The sequence below is a fragment of the Zootoca vivipara genome, chromosome 5 (assembly GCF_965207765.1).
Source record: "Zootoca vivipara chromosome 5, rZooViv2.hap1.1, whole genome shotgun sequence".
In the NCBI taxonomy this organism is placed as follows: domain Eukaryota; kingdom Metazoa; phylum Chordata; class Lepidosauria; order Squamata; family Lacertidae; genus Zootoca; species Zootoca vivipara.
The window spans coordinates 93,006,810-93,023,804 of NC_142588.1; the positions used below are offsets into that span (position 1 = coordinate 93,006,810).

At 43.1% G+C, this 16,995-nt stretch overlaps 1 protein-coding gene across 1 annotated transcript; it reads right to left on the reverse strand.

Annotated features, from left to right (window-relative positions):
• Positions 1-9,626: 9,626 nt before the first annotated feature.
• On the reverse strand, positions 9,627-16,630 carry LOC132592135 (DNA excision repair protein ERCC-6-like). Its single transcript, XM_060274292.2, has 2 exons — positions 16,446-16,630; positions 9,627-13,507 (listed from the first exon to the last, which is right to left on the reverse strand). Exons 1-2 carry the CDS (start codon positions 16,496-16,498, stop codon positions 9,970-9,972), a joined length of 3,591 nt encoding a protein of 1,196 aa, XP_060130275.2. The 5' UTR covers positions 16,499-16,630; the 3' UTR covers positions 9,627-9,969.
• Positions 16,631-16,995: the final 365 nt, after the last annotated feature.

Consider the following 16,995-nt stretch of genomic DNA (forward strand, 5'->3'; position numbering starts at 1 on the left):
GCCCAACTCCCCTGCAATGCAACAGTTGCCTAGCCCTACCCCCTTGTCCCAAGTTGGTGGTCATCAATGGTGTAGCAGGATATCCCACAGTTGAAATAGGCATTGAGTAAGGAAGTATTTCTCCTTGTCTGTCCCGAATCATCCAATATTCAGCTTCTATTTTTATTATTAGTAGTATTAGTAAGGTAAAGGTAAAGGAACCCCTGACCATTAGGTCCAGTCGTAACCGACTCTGGGGTTGCGGCACTCATCTCGCGTTATTGGCCAAGGGAGCTGGCGTACAGCTTCCGGGTCATGTGGCCAGCATGACTAAGCCACTTCTGGCAAACCAGAGCAGCACACGGAAACGCCGTTTACCTTCCCGCTGTAGTGGTACCTATTTATCTACTTGCACTTTGACGTGCTTTCGAACTGCTAGGTTGGGTGGAGCTGGGACCGAGCATCGAGAGCTCACCCCGTCACGGGGATTTGAACCTCCAACCTTCTGATCGGCAAGCCCTAGGCTCTGTGGCTTAACCCACAGCGCCACCCATGTTCCCACAGTAGTAGTGTTGTTGTTGTTGTTTAGTCGTTTAGTCGTGTCCGACTCTTTGTGACCCCATGGACCATAGTACCCCTTCATGGATCAATGCCTTGTCGTGGCGAAGGGGCTTGAATAACTCAGAGAAGCTATGAGCTATATGCCATTCAGGGCCACCCAAGATGGACAGGTCATAGTGGAGAGTTTTGACTAAACGTGATCCACCTGGAGAAGGAACTGGCAAGCCACTCCAGTATCCCTGCCAAGAAAACTCCATGGACACAGTAGTATATTAGTATTAGTATTTATTGGCGTTTCTTGTGTTACAGAGCAAACAGATGAACAAGGAACGGTCCATCTATTGCCTCCACTTTCAATTCATTGCCTTTTTCAAAGTTTACATTTGGGGAGAGACCTTTTTGTCATAGCCATATTCCAGTTGGGGGAAAGGGGAGGGGGGCAGAGAGATGGGAATATATATATATATTGTTCTATTGCCTATTCTTAGTGTGGGGGATGGGGGTAGGTCCTATGTCTGTGTATTTACTGGTATTTATTTTTATTGATATTGCGAGGGGTTAGGGGTTCCTGAGCTTGATTGGTTGTGTTTTGTTGATTGTGGTGTGGCTTATTTGTGTGAGGGAGGGAGGCTAGGTTGTGGGGCCAGGCGACACATATTGATTCCTCTGCTGTTGGAGGGGAAGAGCTCATTGTCCCATTGTGCTGTGTATGTAACTCAGGTGAAGGCATCCTCCGTAGCTCGTTTGAATTTGTTTCCTGTACTTTTTGTTACCAGTGGTCTATCTTCACTCCTGATAGGTCCTTCCAGTGTCTAGTTATGATATTTCTAGGCTGCTGGTTCTAGTATTATGAGGGAGAAAAGCTTTCTCCACGTCATGTATTAATTTACACACCTCAATCGTGGGCAACCAAAATGGTCAAAGGCCTGGAAATGATGCCTTATGAGGAACGGCTTAGGGAGCTGGGTATGTTTAGCCTGGAGAAGAGAAGGTTGAGGGGTGATATGATAGCCATGTTCAAATATATGAAAGGATGTCATATGGAGGAGGGAGAAAGGTTGTTTTCTGCTGCTCCAGAGAAGCGGACACGGAGCAATGGATTCAAACTACAAGAAAGAAGATTCCACCTAAACATTAGGAAGAACTTCCTGACAGTAAGAGCTGTTCGGCAGTGGAATTTGCTCCCAAGGAGTGTGGTGGAGTCTCCTTCTTTGGAGGTCTTTAAGCAGAGGCTTGACAGGCATATGTCAAGAATGCTTTGATGGTGTTTCCTGCTTGGCAGGGGATTGGACTGGATGGCCCTTGTGGTCTCTTCCAACTCTCATTCTATGATTCTGTGTCTGTCCGTTCCCAGTTACCCTCCCCCCCAACTTAAAAAACTCTAGCTCCTCTCTTCCCCCTCTTTTTCATTTAGCACCACCGTTTTGGGGCTCCAGAATCTTCATTGCAGTACAAAAAATATAGCACCCAGAAACACTAAAATCTGGCACGATCCCCTTGTAAACAAACATGGCCTTTCGTGTACCTCAAATCCACCCCGACTCTCTCGCCACTGAGTATTTTGGCTCAGAGCTCTTCTCTACAGGGGAAACATGGCTGAGGGATTAAGGTTCTGCAATCCGATCCACATTTCCTTCAGAGTAAATCCCACTGAATTTGTAAACTCACCCAGGGACAAAAGTGGCCACTCCTTCCTTTTACACTTTGCCTTTTATTTCCTCAAATTCTGGACCAGGGACATAGGCGTAGCCAGGATTTTTGTTGTGGGGGGGGCAAGGACTTCATTGGGGGCAGAACCAATGTGATTGGTCAGTTAGTTAGATATTTCTATTGTTTTACTTGATGGGGGGGCAGCTGCCCCATTCTCTCCCCCCCCCCCCCCGCTGCGCCATTGCCAGGAACATGTTTGGTTGGTTAAGTGTGGTTTGTCTGCTAGGAATGAGCTGTTGAGGTTATGGAGTCAGATTTTGTAATCCGCTCTGAGGGGAACCTGGGACCCGGATATTCTGAAAACAAAACAGGGAGTAACTGAGTGGCAGAGCATATGCATAAGCCAGGAACACATGTTCAAGCCAGCTGAGTTGTAGCACCTTCTGGTCCATCTATTCCATGCCTCCTTTGTTGTAAATCTCTGCCACTCCATTAGTTTTCATAGAATCATAGAGTTGGAAGAGACCACAAGGGCCATCCAGTCCAACCCCCTGCCAAGCAGGAAACACCATCAACGCATTCTTGACATATGCCTGTCAAGCCTCTGCTTAAAGACCTCCAAAGAAGGAGACTCCACCACACTCCTTGGCAGCAAATTCCACTGCCGAACAGCTCTTACTGTCAGCAAGTTCTTCCTAATGTTTAGGTGGAATCTTCTTTCTTGTAGCTTGAATCCATTGCTCCGTGTCCGCTTGTCTGGAGCAGCAGAAAACAATCTTTCTCCCTCCTCTATATGACATCCTTTTATATACAGTAATTGAACATGGCTATCATATCACCCCTCCAAGGCCTGAAGCTCCTTCCAGAAGAGCAGAAAAGATAATGTATGGTGCTAAATGTTTAGGCTTAGTAAATCATAGGATTGGGTGGGGTCCAACCACCAGCCTATTAGGATTTAATTAGAACTTGTATGTTATAACTGAAGACAGGAGTGCCTAGCGTGCTTTGGTCCATGGGGTCACAAAGAGTCAGACACGGCTACACGACTAAACGAGGACGACTTTATAACTGGCATATAAAACAATGTTTATGCAATGTTTATGCAACGGGTTTGAGGTGTTTGATTTGTGTGTAAAGAATGTGTATCGGACCTTCAGAATGTAATCAAGATCCAAGATCCATGTGGATTGAGATATGTGTGTGGACCTACTTCAGTGTGTACCAGCCTTTAATCCTAGTCAATAAAAAAATATTGATGATGCCTGGAGGGATTAACCATTAGTACTTCAAAGCATCAGAATAACGGGATATTAGCATGCAAATGAATAAAGGGGGCTTAGTTTTTAGGAAGAACAGAATTAGGAGAGATAAGACCAGGACCTGGAGAAGGAATCATGCTTGTATGTACATTGGAGAGCAAGAAAAGCTAATATATTTTCCCCTTCTCACCTGGGCAGTAGAATAAGATGCATTTTTAGAAGCCATTTATGCTGTTATGCCGGCATACATTTCAATGCTGCCTTCCCGAACTGGTGTGCTGCTGCACTATGGATTTTGGACTACAGTCACCATCATCCTTGACCACTGGATAGTTGTGGCTGATGGGAGTTGTAGTCCAAAACATCTGGAATGGCATCATCTCGGTAGCCAGCATGGAGGACTCATTTGCTGGCGAGGAACATTTCCGTGATGTTTACTCTCAGCTAGGCTTCCTGTCACTGACAACCTATGACCCTAACCTTCAAATGTCAAAGTTTGAAATGTGAGCATAACAGACAGAGCACACATCAAACATGTTTATCTTTTCTTCATTGATTAACAGGAGGTCTCGATGGGTTCCAAGGTTTCCTTTTCCGGTTTGCTGATGAGAGGAGGATTTTGCCTGCAGCCCTAATAGGTGGATTTTTAAAATGCAGTGGCTAACTTTGTTAAGAGGGGGGTGCTAAGACTTACTGGTTAGCATTTGCATTGCACAGAGGGGGTCAGAAGCCTGTTGGATGGCTTCTGCAAAACTGGTCTGTGTGCTCCTTCAGTTATGACTTGGGGCCAAGCTACCCAGGGCAGAGCTCTTTGGATTACAAACCTTTTGTTTGTTTCGCTTTCAGTGGGACTTTGCCCCTCGAGCCAAGACTAACTTAACCCAGGACTAACCTGGACCCAGGCCTGCCAGTTCTAACTTCATCAAAAGAGAGCCGAGCACCCGCACATTGAAACAACAACTTAAAAAATTAGAAGGCCGTGTGTGGAAGGGCCCAAGTCACACATATATTTGGTAAGATGGGGGACCCCCCTCCATTTGAGGACAGTGCAATACATGTGGATGGAGTGTTCCTCATAATTGGCCGTTTGCTGGGCAGGGAAATTAACAAGCAGAGAATATTCACCTACTACTATATCCAGTTAAATGTTTTCCAGCCAGTCGCTTTCCTTTCTCAGTCTTCGAGCAAGTAGGATCCCACTTTTTGCCAGGAGATGAAATAGGGGGAGAGCATCGCAAAAGGCAAAGCACTTCTTATTGCCTGCTAAGGCTTAGAGCAGATTGAGTGCATCTGGTGACCTCCATTTTTGGGCTACAAAGTTTGGTGTAAGGAAGCAGGCAGGATATCTAGGTTACATCCTTGCTTCTCTAAGGCCCATCTGCTTCATCCAACCATATCTCTGTCACACATGCCAGGTCAAGTCCTCCACCCACAATCAGGTCGTGGGTGGCAGTGACCTGGCATTGCACAGCAACACTTTCAGGTCATGTGGGTTTCCCTTGCTGATTCCAGGATCCTTCTGGTCAGAACCAGACCTGGAGGCAGGGATAGTCCTCAAACGACGACTAAGCCTGCCTCCTTTGTAATGACATGTTCTGGTCTTAGCGTAACTCCTCCTGCTGCTCATGATCACGAGATCGGGTGTCCCAATACACACACACCCCAGCCATTCTGATGGCTGAGGCCTACTCCCAGGCAGCCCCTGACCCTTTCCCCTTAAAAAGCAAAATACAAACTATACAGTAACTTAACAAAATAGTGAAAGTAAAAACAAAGCAAGAAATAATTATGCTAAAATTGAACTACTCCCCGCCCCGACTAAACATTTGTCCCATCCCAAACAGAAAATAAATAATAAAATAATATTAAAAAAAACACAATTCGAGGTGCAGCAGATTAAGAACACTTTTAAAACATTTAAAAACATTTTCGCCACTTGCTGCAGAGAGCAGCTCAGAGTACGTGTGAGTGTAGGCCCCGTCCCTTGGGCCTGATGGAATTGGCTTGCAGGGGGAGCGGTCTTCCCAAACACTCGCAGGAGCAGCAACAGCTGTATATTGGACTGTATCTGCAGGTTTTCCCCTCTCCGTCAAATAACTGGGATCAAATAAGTGTTGTTTACTTTTTATAAGGTTGTGTCATCTGCATATCGGATATGCAGATGACACAACCTTGATGGCAGAAAGTGAGGAGGAATTAAAGAACCTTTTAATGAGGGTGAAAGAGGAGAGCGCAAAATATGGTCTGAAGCTCAACATAAAAAAAAACCAAGATCATGGCCACTGGTCCCATCACCTCCCGGCAAATAGAAGGGGAAGAAATGGAGGCAGTGAGAGATTTTACTTTCTTGGGCTCCTTGATCACTGCAGATGGTGACAGCAGTCACGAAATTAAAAGCCGCCTGCTTCTTGGGAGAAAAGCAATGACAAACCTAGACAGCATCTTAAAAAGCAGAGACATCACCTTGCCTACAAAGGTCCGTATAGTTAAAGCTATGGTTTTCCCAGTAGTGATGTATGGAAGTGAGAGCTGGACCATAAAGAAGGCTGATCGCCGAAGAATTGATGCTTTTGAATTGTGGTGCTGGAGGAGACTCTTGAGAGTCCCATGGACTGCAAGAAGATCAAACCTATCCATTCTTAAGGAAATCAGCCCTGAGTGCTCCCTGGAAGGACAGATCGTGAAGCTGAGGCTCCAATACTTTGGCCACCTCATGAGAAGAGAAGACTCCCTGGAAAAGACCCTGATGTTGGGAAAGACTGAGGGCACTAGGAGAAGGGGACAACAGAGGACAAGATGGTTGGACAGTGTTCTCGAAGCTACGAACATGAGTTTGACCAAACTGCGGGAGGCAGTGCAAGACAGGAGTGCCTGGCGTGCTCTGGTCCATGGGATCACGGAAGAGTCGGACACAACTAAACGACTGTTCAGTTTCTGTTAATTGGTTCTCATGGGAAACTTACAGATTCTTGCTTCACACAATTAACTCAAGGCAGTGTCAATTTACTCTTGGCAGAAAGCCAAGGTCTGCCTGACCTGGAAACTACTCCCTCTGATTGGTTAATGACCAGCACTGAACTCTGTTATCTAGGAATGCTAGCACAGTTGGGTTTTGTTAGGTGTTAGGAGTAGAAGTGCTGTGTATATGGTTGGAGAGAGAGACAGAGAGGATTTATTTTGCTTTGCTTTGTATGCAGAAACTCTGCTGGTTTTATTTTCTTTTAATAAATCCTGTAAATAGTTATTCTGCGTCTAGCCGACTAGTCATTTCCACCTCAACTAGCTTCTGCACTGTGCAGGAAAACTCTGCTACGTTTGGGCTAAAGCCACTAGAGCTATGCCTGACACTTCAAAATTATACACTACAAAATCTGTAGGTTTCCCCCTCTCTGTCAAATAACTGGGATCAAATAAGTGTTGTTTACTTTTTATAATACATGGAAGATGGATCTCGCTCAGGTTCTGGACTCTCCTTCCTTGGAGATTTTAAAGCGGAGGTTGGATGGCCATCTGTCATGGATGCTTTAGCATTTCATTATGTCCCTAACATTTTATGTAAATGTTTTGTATAAATTATAAACATTATAAATAAACATGTTCTGTTTACAAACAAAACATTTAAATAGCTACCTTTCTACCAGTAGGATGGGGGGGGCATGGGTGTAGCCAAGATTTTTGTTAGGGGGACAGGCTTTTGTTAGGGGTGCAGAACCTCAGATTTATATTTATTTTTACTTATTGGGGGGCAGCTGCCCTCCCTTTGGCTACATCTGGGGGAGCACAGGAAGGAAACCAGGTCGGAAGGGGGCCACGGTCAGAAAAAGGTTGGGAAACACTGGTTTAGAAAATCATTTAAGAGGTCCCTCAAAACCCTCAGGAATTTTCAAGTCACCATTGGGGGTGGGTTTGGGAACCATTGTCCTAATCAACAAAGCTATTGGGTTCCCAGCGGAGTTATGAGCTGCAACAGGCAGTGGCTTATGGAAAAATACTTTCAACTCAACTTCTGGAAGGTCTGCAGAGGAGCCTACTGATGATCCCAACACATACATGACTAATAATTTTAAAAGCAGGTTTGCATGGTAAAGGCTTAGGGTTAAAGGTGAATCCCGAATCTGAAAACTACTTCACTTAGAACACACTGGGATCACATTTCAGTATAAAAATAAATCCTGTGAAATCAGTAGAGATGCTCTGATGCTTCAAAGCCAGAGGAGAATTTAGCCCTAGGAGACAACTGTGACGGAATGGAAGATCAATAGAACTTGACAGGCCTGCAGCTGTGTTGCTTCCAGTGACGTTAAAGCCCATTTACCTCTTCTGAGGAGTGATGTCAGCTAGGCATGAGTCACTCTAGAGGAAAGCAATAACCTTAGTCAGTGTTCTATATTTACAAATTCATGACAAAAGAATAGTACTCTAGCCAGGATTGGCTTGTTATTGTTGTACAGTGGTACTTCGGGTTAAGAACTTAATTCGTTCTGGAGGGCAGTCTTAACCTGAAACTGTTCTTAACCTGAGGTACCACTTTAGCCAATAGGGCCTCCTGCCGCCGCCGTGCCACCATCATGTGATTTCTCTCCTCATCCTGAAGCAAAGTTCTTAACCTGAGGTACTATTTCTGGGTTAGCTGAGTCTGTAACCTGAAGCGTCTGTAACATGAGGTACCACTGTACAGTATGTCAAATAAATGCATGTCCTTTGGGACATCAACCTATAGGGGTCTCTTATGGTAGGAAAAAATGGGATAAAATGTTAAAAGATTCTCAACAAGTACGTAAATGCTGATGAATCTCTATTTAAAGCAGGAAACCTTTGGTCCTCCAGATGTTGTTATAAACTCCAATTCCCATAAACTCTAGGCATCAAGGCCAAGGTCAGGGATGATGAGAGCTGGAGCCCAGACACATCCAGTGGGCTTATATTGGACAAGATAGACAGGAACACAATATTATATAGGTTTTCTGCGGCAAAACGTTTTTCACCAGGTAAGATTGCAAGCACCTAGGTGCCACAAACTATTCCACCAGTCTTTCTCAACAGGAAATGAATACATATTCACAACATTTTGAGGGTTTAGCTGACTTTTAACAGAAGTGTATAATAACGGAAAGATCTTGCATCAAACAAGAGCTGTGAAAGAATAGGAAAATGAGATTTTATATGAACAAAAAGATAATGTAAAGAGACACTCAAGTATACTTATTTCTTGAGTATTATTATTTTCATTATATGTTTAGAGACACAGCACACAATCCGATTTCTGGTCTCCCTTCCCTTTCTTAATGTCAATGGCACTTAATGTCAATGGCACTGCTAGATTGCAACCTAGGATGGGGTAGGGGAGAACAAATTTTAAACGAAAACTTTTTAAAGTATATATAGTACTTAGGAGAAAATAACTTTGACACCAGACTGTATTTATTTTGTGTAAACCTGGTTAGAAGAATCAGAATAATCTCCGAAATCTTTTTTGAGAATGTCCAACAGTTAATGGGGAACATTTAATAGTACCAATCTTGCCTGTACCAAGCTTAGATTAAGAGAATGTTGATTTCATTAATACAGTATCTCATTTTAATTTTATACACCTGTGATTTAAGGGATTCCTAACAGAACCAATCACTAGTGACCATTTGGTTACCTCCTGCTTCAGGACAGCTAAAAAAGAAGCAAGCTTAGCTAGTGGGCCCATTCATTCATTAAAAACATCAGGCTCTATTCTACCTGAACTCCAAAGCCATGCAAGAATCTGTTTGCTGCCCTTCCCACTTATTTATCTGCTAGATGTAATGCAGCCGAGCTCTAGTTTACCTTTCCCCTTTATCACACCAGTTTACTTTCTTCAGGGAACTTTTAGTATGAGGAGCATTTGGTTTGGTGATCCTCCAACTGTGGACATAGGAACAGTCCAAATATAGGCTTGGACATTTTGGTGAGAACTAAGCCTCTGAAGCAGAGGCAGGAACTTTTAACCCTCTCATCAGCCCCAACCAGTATGCCCAAGTGATGCCAGGGACTATGAGCTGTGATCCAGCAACGTCTTGGGGAGCACAGGATCCCTATATCTACTTGGAAAGAAAGGACTCCTTGCCTTCTGTGGGAACAAGGAAATAGATGGCATTAACTAAAATGTGGTAAAAGAGAGAAAGAAAGAGAGCAGCTAACACAATAGGATTGCAAAGTTAAACCAGGTTTATTTTAAATTCTTAACAGCCAGTTCTTACAAAAAAAAATAAAAAATAAAGAGAGGGGGGGCATACACACACCCCAAGTGAAAGAAGCTGGGCCTTAAATGTTACAGATCAATGTCAGAAGCAATTTCTCTCAAGGTGCAGGTTCATCTTTCCACTGCTGTGATTGGATGCAAATCTGCTCTGGAAGGAATCAATAAAAGGGTACCATAAAAGGGGTGAGTGTAACAGTATAAGAACTCTAGAAATTGCTTTAGCAAAATTCTAACTTTGCTCTCAGACTCTATCATTTCACTGGACGGCTCCTTTTCCAGCCACTCCAACTCCTAATCACAATTGTCCAGAGTTTTTTCTGCTTCAAGGTAAAGCTTAAAAGAATCTTCACAAGGCATATAACTGGTGGATTCAATGGTCTCTGCAATGTCCTCCACCTGATCCAATAGGATACTAGTAAGGGATTTTCGAGAAGCGGTTGATCTTCTTCCACTAACTATTATCCTAGGAGAGAAACAAAGGCTAGTTGTGGACAATTTAGATTTTGGTGTTGACATAATATCAGGTTGTTTGTTTGTGGGAGATCCTTGTCTGTGCTTACCACCAGTATCATCCCAAGCAATTGTAAAACAACTGTCATCCTCTTCACTATCTGAAATGATTATTTTAACGGGCATATTTTTATGCTGATAAGAAAGCTCACTGTTGTTCATCAACACATCATCAGAGCCATCAATAACCATAGACCCCATTATACTTTTGCTGGCTTGGAAACTTCTGTTGTCCCAATTTTCCTGAAGCTGAGAGTGAGCCCAAGAGCTGCAGTGGCTATTCAGTTGAAATCTGGTGCTCTTTGTATCCTTCAATGACATTTCCACTCCTGAGATATCTTGCAACTGATCCTCGGAATCGTCTAAGACAAGTCTGAAATCACATTGGGGAGAATCAGATAGAACCTCATTCGTCATTATTACACTCATTCCAGATTTCTGCGTAAAACTGAGGTCTGACATTTTACTGGTCTGCAGTTGAGGTGCTCCTGAGGCACCTGGCTCAGCAACTTCACCTGCCTCTCCATGTGGACTTGTAGGAACATTGAGAGACATGTCAGTTTCGCCTTGTTCATTGACAGGGTTAGACACATACTCTGATGACTGCTGCAATGGGACCCCTTGGACATCAATAAGCATGCCATTTGCCTCAACAGGTGGGTCGTGGCAGACTGTTTGAAGTTCAGAACTGCAGTTTACCTGGCAAGACAAGTGACCTTGAGAAAAGGAGGATACAGGACTTTGATAATGCTTTTGAGTAGTTTGTAGATGATCATCACCATCATCAGGCACATAGTGAAATGACTGCTGCAGTGGGGCCACTTGGGCATCGTTAAACTTGCCATTTCCCTCAGCAGGTGGGTCATGGGAAACCACCTGACATGCAGGGCTACAGTTCTCCTTGTAAGATAATGAATGAGCTTGAGTAAAAGAAGATATAGGAGTTACTTCTTGTTGACTTGCTGGTCTGCATTTTCTGTCCATGGATGCAGAGATATCCATATTAGTTATGTTCTGAAGCACTTGTTCATCCTCCTCAATAAATAGCTCTGTCATCTTAGAACTCACACTGACAATGTCATCATCACTGTCGCCTACAAGACTGATGTTCTCACTGTTTGTAGGTTCATCAGTTACAGGTGGGACAAGAGCATAATTCGGAAAAGGCTTTGATGGCTTTTTCTTTGGCTGGGTAGACAATTCCATTTCTTTAAGTGATGCCCCTTCAGTTGTGTTTAGTTGGGATTCCAGCTGTACCAGCTCTTGAGCTTTCTGTACCCTGCGTTCAATGTCCCTGTGGACTTCTTCATCCTCAACTTCATCTCCACGAACTGCTTCGTGTGTGTACATTAAGTCATGGTCTGATATGCCAAATATCTCTAGTGAATGGAGATATGCAATGTGCTGGTCCAGCTGATTATCTGTTTTTCTTTGGCTTGCATGCAAAGATTGAAGCTGGAGCTGAGTTTCTGAGCTCTCAGTATCTCCCAGTGTGAACAACTCCCTTAGTTCTTGCATAGTGAAATATCTGTATGGGTCTTTCCTATCTCCCATGCTTTGCCGGATTAATGAGTCTTTGAATACTTGCCTTCTGTAGATTTTTTCCTCCACTGTCCCACAGCTAATTAGCCGGTAGATTACAACATTGTCCTTCTGCCCTATCCTGTAAACCCTGTCTACGGCTTGAGCATCTGTAGCTGGATTCCAGCTAGGATCAAAAATCACCACCCTGGTAGCTGCTGTTAAGGTTAGACCAACCCCACCGACTTGGGTAGTAAGCAGAAACACAGAGTATTCTTTGCTCTTCTGAAAGACACTAATTCTCCTTTTTCGCTCCTCCAAATGGCTTACTGTTCCATCAATGCGCATTATCTTAAAGCACCTGTGAGTTAAGATGCGCTCTATAATATCCAGCATTTTTCTTGAATAAGAGAACACCAGTGTTCTGTGCCCTTCCTCCTGCAATCTTTCCAGCAGGGCCACGAGGAAGCACAGCTTTCCTGATTCCGCCATCAGAGTCTCATCCAAAATGTGCCCAAGGTTTCTCTTCATGCTGGAAAGCCCATCATTTCCATCACCATCCACCATATTATAATTGAGAGCTTCCAGACCAAGTTTGCTACATGCTTGTGCTGACAACAGCCTAGGGTGATCACAGAGTTTCTTCAAGACAGTCAGTTCAGCTAGTGGGGACCTTGTGGTCATTAACAACTTTTGGATATGATCCAAAGACAGAAAGTCCCTATATATTTCTTTTTGTATGGGTGATAAGTATACCCACACAATGAAATCATTCTTTCTGGGCAGTGACGGCATTTCAGAAGCAACAGCCTTGCTCTGATATTCTGGGAGACTGGTTTTAAGTTCAGGCTTAACTTTGTTCTGTAGTTCATCCTTACTCCGTCTTAGGAAATACGGCTTGATGATGGACATCAGGTTTTCAGACATCTTCAGTCCCAGTGCTTTTTCTTCCTCGGTTGCATTCTTTGTCCTGGCTCTTGTGATAGGCTTTTCATATTCTGCCCCGAAGGTTTTCATCGTGCCTAGAAGCGTTCCCTGACAAGCAAAGTCAAAAAGAGCCCAGAGTTCTTTTAGGTTGTTTTGGACTGGGGTCCCTGTGAGCAGGATGCGGTTTTCAGAAGAGATAGCATGCACAGATTTTGTCGTTTTGGCAGATGGTGTTTTAATTTTATGAGCTTCATCAAGGATTACATAGTCCCAGACGAACTCCTTCCCATCAAAGCTTGATAACTGCTGCCAATTGCTGTGGACCAGCTGATAAGTCGTGAGCAAGACACCACTCCTCTTCTGGATCCTCTTTAGATTTTTCTCACATTCATGCTTCTTGGGCCCATGAAAGACACTCACTCGCAGCCCAGGAGCCCACTTGGCAAACTCTTCAAGCCAGTTGCTCAAAAGGCTAGGTGGCATAATTAACAGCACAGTCCGAATGAGTTCTTCATCAAACATGCCTGAGAGGAAAGCAATGACCTGAATGGTTTTCCCCAAACCCATGTCATCTGCAAGGATACCGCCTTTCCTTCCATCGCGGTATAAACTGTATAAGAAGGCAACCCCTTCTCTCTGGTGGTCAAATAGCTTGTCATGTATTTCACCAAACAACATTAGTCCACTCTGACAAACGTCCACAAAGACATCATCTTCCTGATCCAGGGCTAATGAAGCTAATGCTTCCTCAACTTTTTTCATTTTTCTTGTCAGCTTTTCACAGGGATTGATTTGGTGTGCCTGCCTCAGAAGGCAGAGAGATTCCTCCAGATTGCCATTTTTTGCTTCCTGCTTTGCTTGGGAGACAAATCTGCAAAATATAAAGTTTGAAGAGTCAGAAATACCCTGCAAAAATCAACTCAAGAGTCTCAGTAAGGACAGTAGCATCCATGCATTTGATTCACACAATATAACATGCCTACAAAACAGCTGTCATTTATTGTTTATTACACACACACACACACACACACACACAGTATATATATAAAGCGAGTATATAGTGAGTTACAAAAATGACAAAATTAATAGTAAAAATAAATCAAATATCAAAAAGAGATAAACACAATAGCTCTAAAAATTCAGAGACCACTCACACACAGCATTAGAAATTATATAAAAATTTGGGACCGGCTTACTTGTAGCATTTACCGGCACTTGCTCCATGTGTTCTACCTCAAGCACTTTGATCTGCAGAACTTGCACTTCTATAAGGGCCATATAATGTTCATTCTGCATTTGCTAGGAGTTTATCTTTCAGTGTGGCAGCATATATGCTTTCCTTCCCAATCAGTGCTAGGCAGACAGCCTTGCTATCTGATATTAGACATCTGCTAAAACCTTTTTAATTCAAAAATCCTGTCCAGACACATATCAGTCTAAAAATATTTGCTGAATTCATTTGTGTATTACTTATACTTGTTTTATGCACACTGCTTAAAGATTTGTTTGATTAAGCAGTTTCTAAAGAAATAAATTTAAATTATTAAAAACCTTTGTGGAATAAAAAATGTTCAACACTAGGGTTGCCATATTTCAAAACGTGAAAATCTGGACACAAAAGTTGTTGAGCTTTTTCTTTTGTCAAAGTTGTTGAGCTTGTTTTGTAAAATCTCAACAACAAAAATATTGCAGTTTTTGAGCTATTTTTAAGGAAATTCACCAAAATCTAGACTTCTGACATAGATTGCCAAACGTCTGGATTTTCCTGGACATTTCTGCGATTTCTGCCCAGACACTGTTTCCAACTGCATTATTCTGGCTAACACCCAAAGATCACTTCAACTCAATGGGACTTGCTTTTGAGTAGACTAAATAGGATTGCATTGGAAAAATTAGAAGTGGAGTTTTGGTAAGTTTCTCCAGAGAGAATTAGGCCTCATCTGCCCAAGGACACAGCATTTTGGGTAGTGTCAGTGGAGTCCCACAAGACCCCACCTGCACTATGCATTTAAAGCTCTAACAAACCACTTTAAATACTCATGGCTTCCCCTAAAGAATCCTGGGAACTGTAGTTTGTTAAGGGTGTTGAGAGTTGTTAGAAGATCCCTATTTTCCTCATGGCAATCCCTCTTCCCAGGGAACCCATGTAGCTCTATGAGGAAAATAGGGGTCTTCTAACTAACAACTCTGTGAAGTGAATCAGGAGACTCTCAGCACTCTCAGGAGTCTTTAGGGGAAGCCATGGCTGTTTAAGCTGGTATGATAGTGCTTAAATCTATAGAACAGATAAGGTCTGTGACACCACCAGAAGTCTCTCTCTCTCTCTCTCTCTCTCTCTCTCTCTCTCTCTCTCTCTCTCTCTCTCTCTCTCTTTTACAAAGGCAAAATCACAGGATTAACCATGCCATTGAGCTTTTATCACCAATGGGAAACCTCTGGCCCAACCTCTGGTTCCAGTTAGGCCCAGTATGGACCTTAATCTGAACACAAGGTTGTGGGGAACAATGCAAAGGAACAATCAGGAACTTAAAGTGAGCAGAAGTAAAAACACCAACACAGTAACCCTTATATTTGCAAAGCTGGAGATTTAGCAAATACTTGGTAGATTTTTTTATTTTCAAAATATAGAGGAATGTTGCTTCTTTGCCTCAGCAGCTTTCCGTGCATCTTGAAATATTTTTTTACACCTAGCAGAACCTAACCTGATTAAGGCTGCAGTCCTATGAGAGTAAGTACATACAATTGAATTCACTGATATATATACACGGTACTTCTGAGTGGACACTGTAGTGTTAGGGCAGAGGCACACCACATATTTAAAGCACATGGCTTCCCCCAGGGAGTCCTGAGAACTGTAGTTTCCCCTCCCTTCCCACTCCTTCACTCTCTTTAGTGTTACCTTTCAATATTCAAACTAGGCAATATACATATCCCGCCACTAGGGGCAGCAAACACCGTCTTTCATGGTTACAGGTAGGTAGCCGTGTTGGTCTGGGTCGAAGTAAAATAAAAAAATTCCTTCAGTAGCACCTTAAAGACCAACTAAGTTTTTATTTTGGTATGAGCTTTCGTGTGCATGCACACTTCTTCAGATACCACACAAAATACAGTAACTCAACAAAAAAAAAGGGGGGGGGAGATTAGGTATATAATTTGTCCCAAAGTCCAACTTTTTATGCAGTTCTTAATCAATTTCACTTACAGTTGTAGTCCACCTTTTACTCTTCTGCTACTTGTTTGGCTAACACACCCTTTAACATCCAGCACGAAGAACTCTGAAAGCTTGTATGCTATATTTTAGGAAATTCTGAGTGGTGAAAATAAAGCTATTCTGTACTAGGTCCCCCCTCCCACTCTCCCAGATAAAAATAAGCCAACAGGGCTACCTATATTTTACTATTGTTATTTTGAATAACTTTCTGGCCTGCTGTTATTTTAACGCTATTAATTGCTTTTGCTGCTGTTTTACATCCTGGAAATTTAACATTGCAATTTTTAGATCTGCTGCAACCTGCCAAGGGAACTAGTGCACCCTGAAATGTGAGCTAGTAATTATTCAAATAACTTTTATTAAATATTTCGAATATCACAGCTCCACAACGTTACCATACACAGGTGTACACAGCAGTAAAACCAACTGAGTCCCCCGGGCAGGTACTAGGATTGTACAGTCTTGACTCCCATTTGCGCAGGAGAAACGGCGTTATCCCATTTCTTATCCGGGGAAAGAGAAACGCTCTGAAATCTTAGCTCAGAAGTAAACCTTAAATGCAGAATCACCCTCCCGTTCCAAATCCTTTTCGCTTTACCTCCGGTACTGGTCATCCCGCTCAGGATTATCAGTGCCCAACGACTCAGCCATACTTCCGCAGCAGAAACAAACACAGAAATGACTGGCAGTGAGATTTCGAAACTACGCGGCTTGCCGTAGCGTCTACTCCCTTAACCTTCCCAGCCTATCACTGAGCGGAATGCAAATGCTGCACAAAGTTTTTAGCCTATTAGCTCGTTCCGAACGCAGAGGCTACCGGGTATAAGTTCAAAGGAGGCGTTCTCATTCATTTGCACCCCTGAGATAAAAATGTAGAGCCACAATTCAGATGTGTGGAGGTTCGGTTCCTGGTTTCGTTTTACTCTGCTTGCTCCCGCGCCGCCATTAAGGGACCATAGAAAAAAATTGAAGAAATGTATGATTTGGGGGCGGGAGCTGTGACTGGACAAGAAAAGAGGAGCATTGATGCTCTTCCTAATTCAGATCGGATTTTGTGTGAAAAATATGATTTAGGCTTTAATGAGACTTACTTCTAAGTAGCCTGCACAGTACTTTACAGTTGAACCGCAGTACTATTTATGTATTCA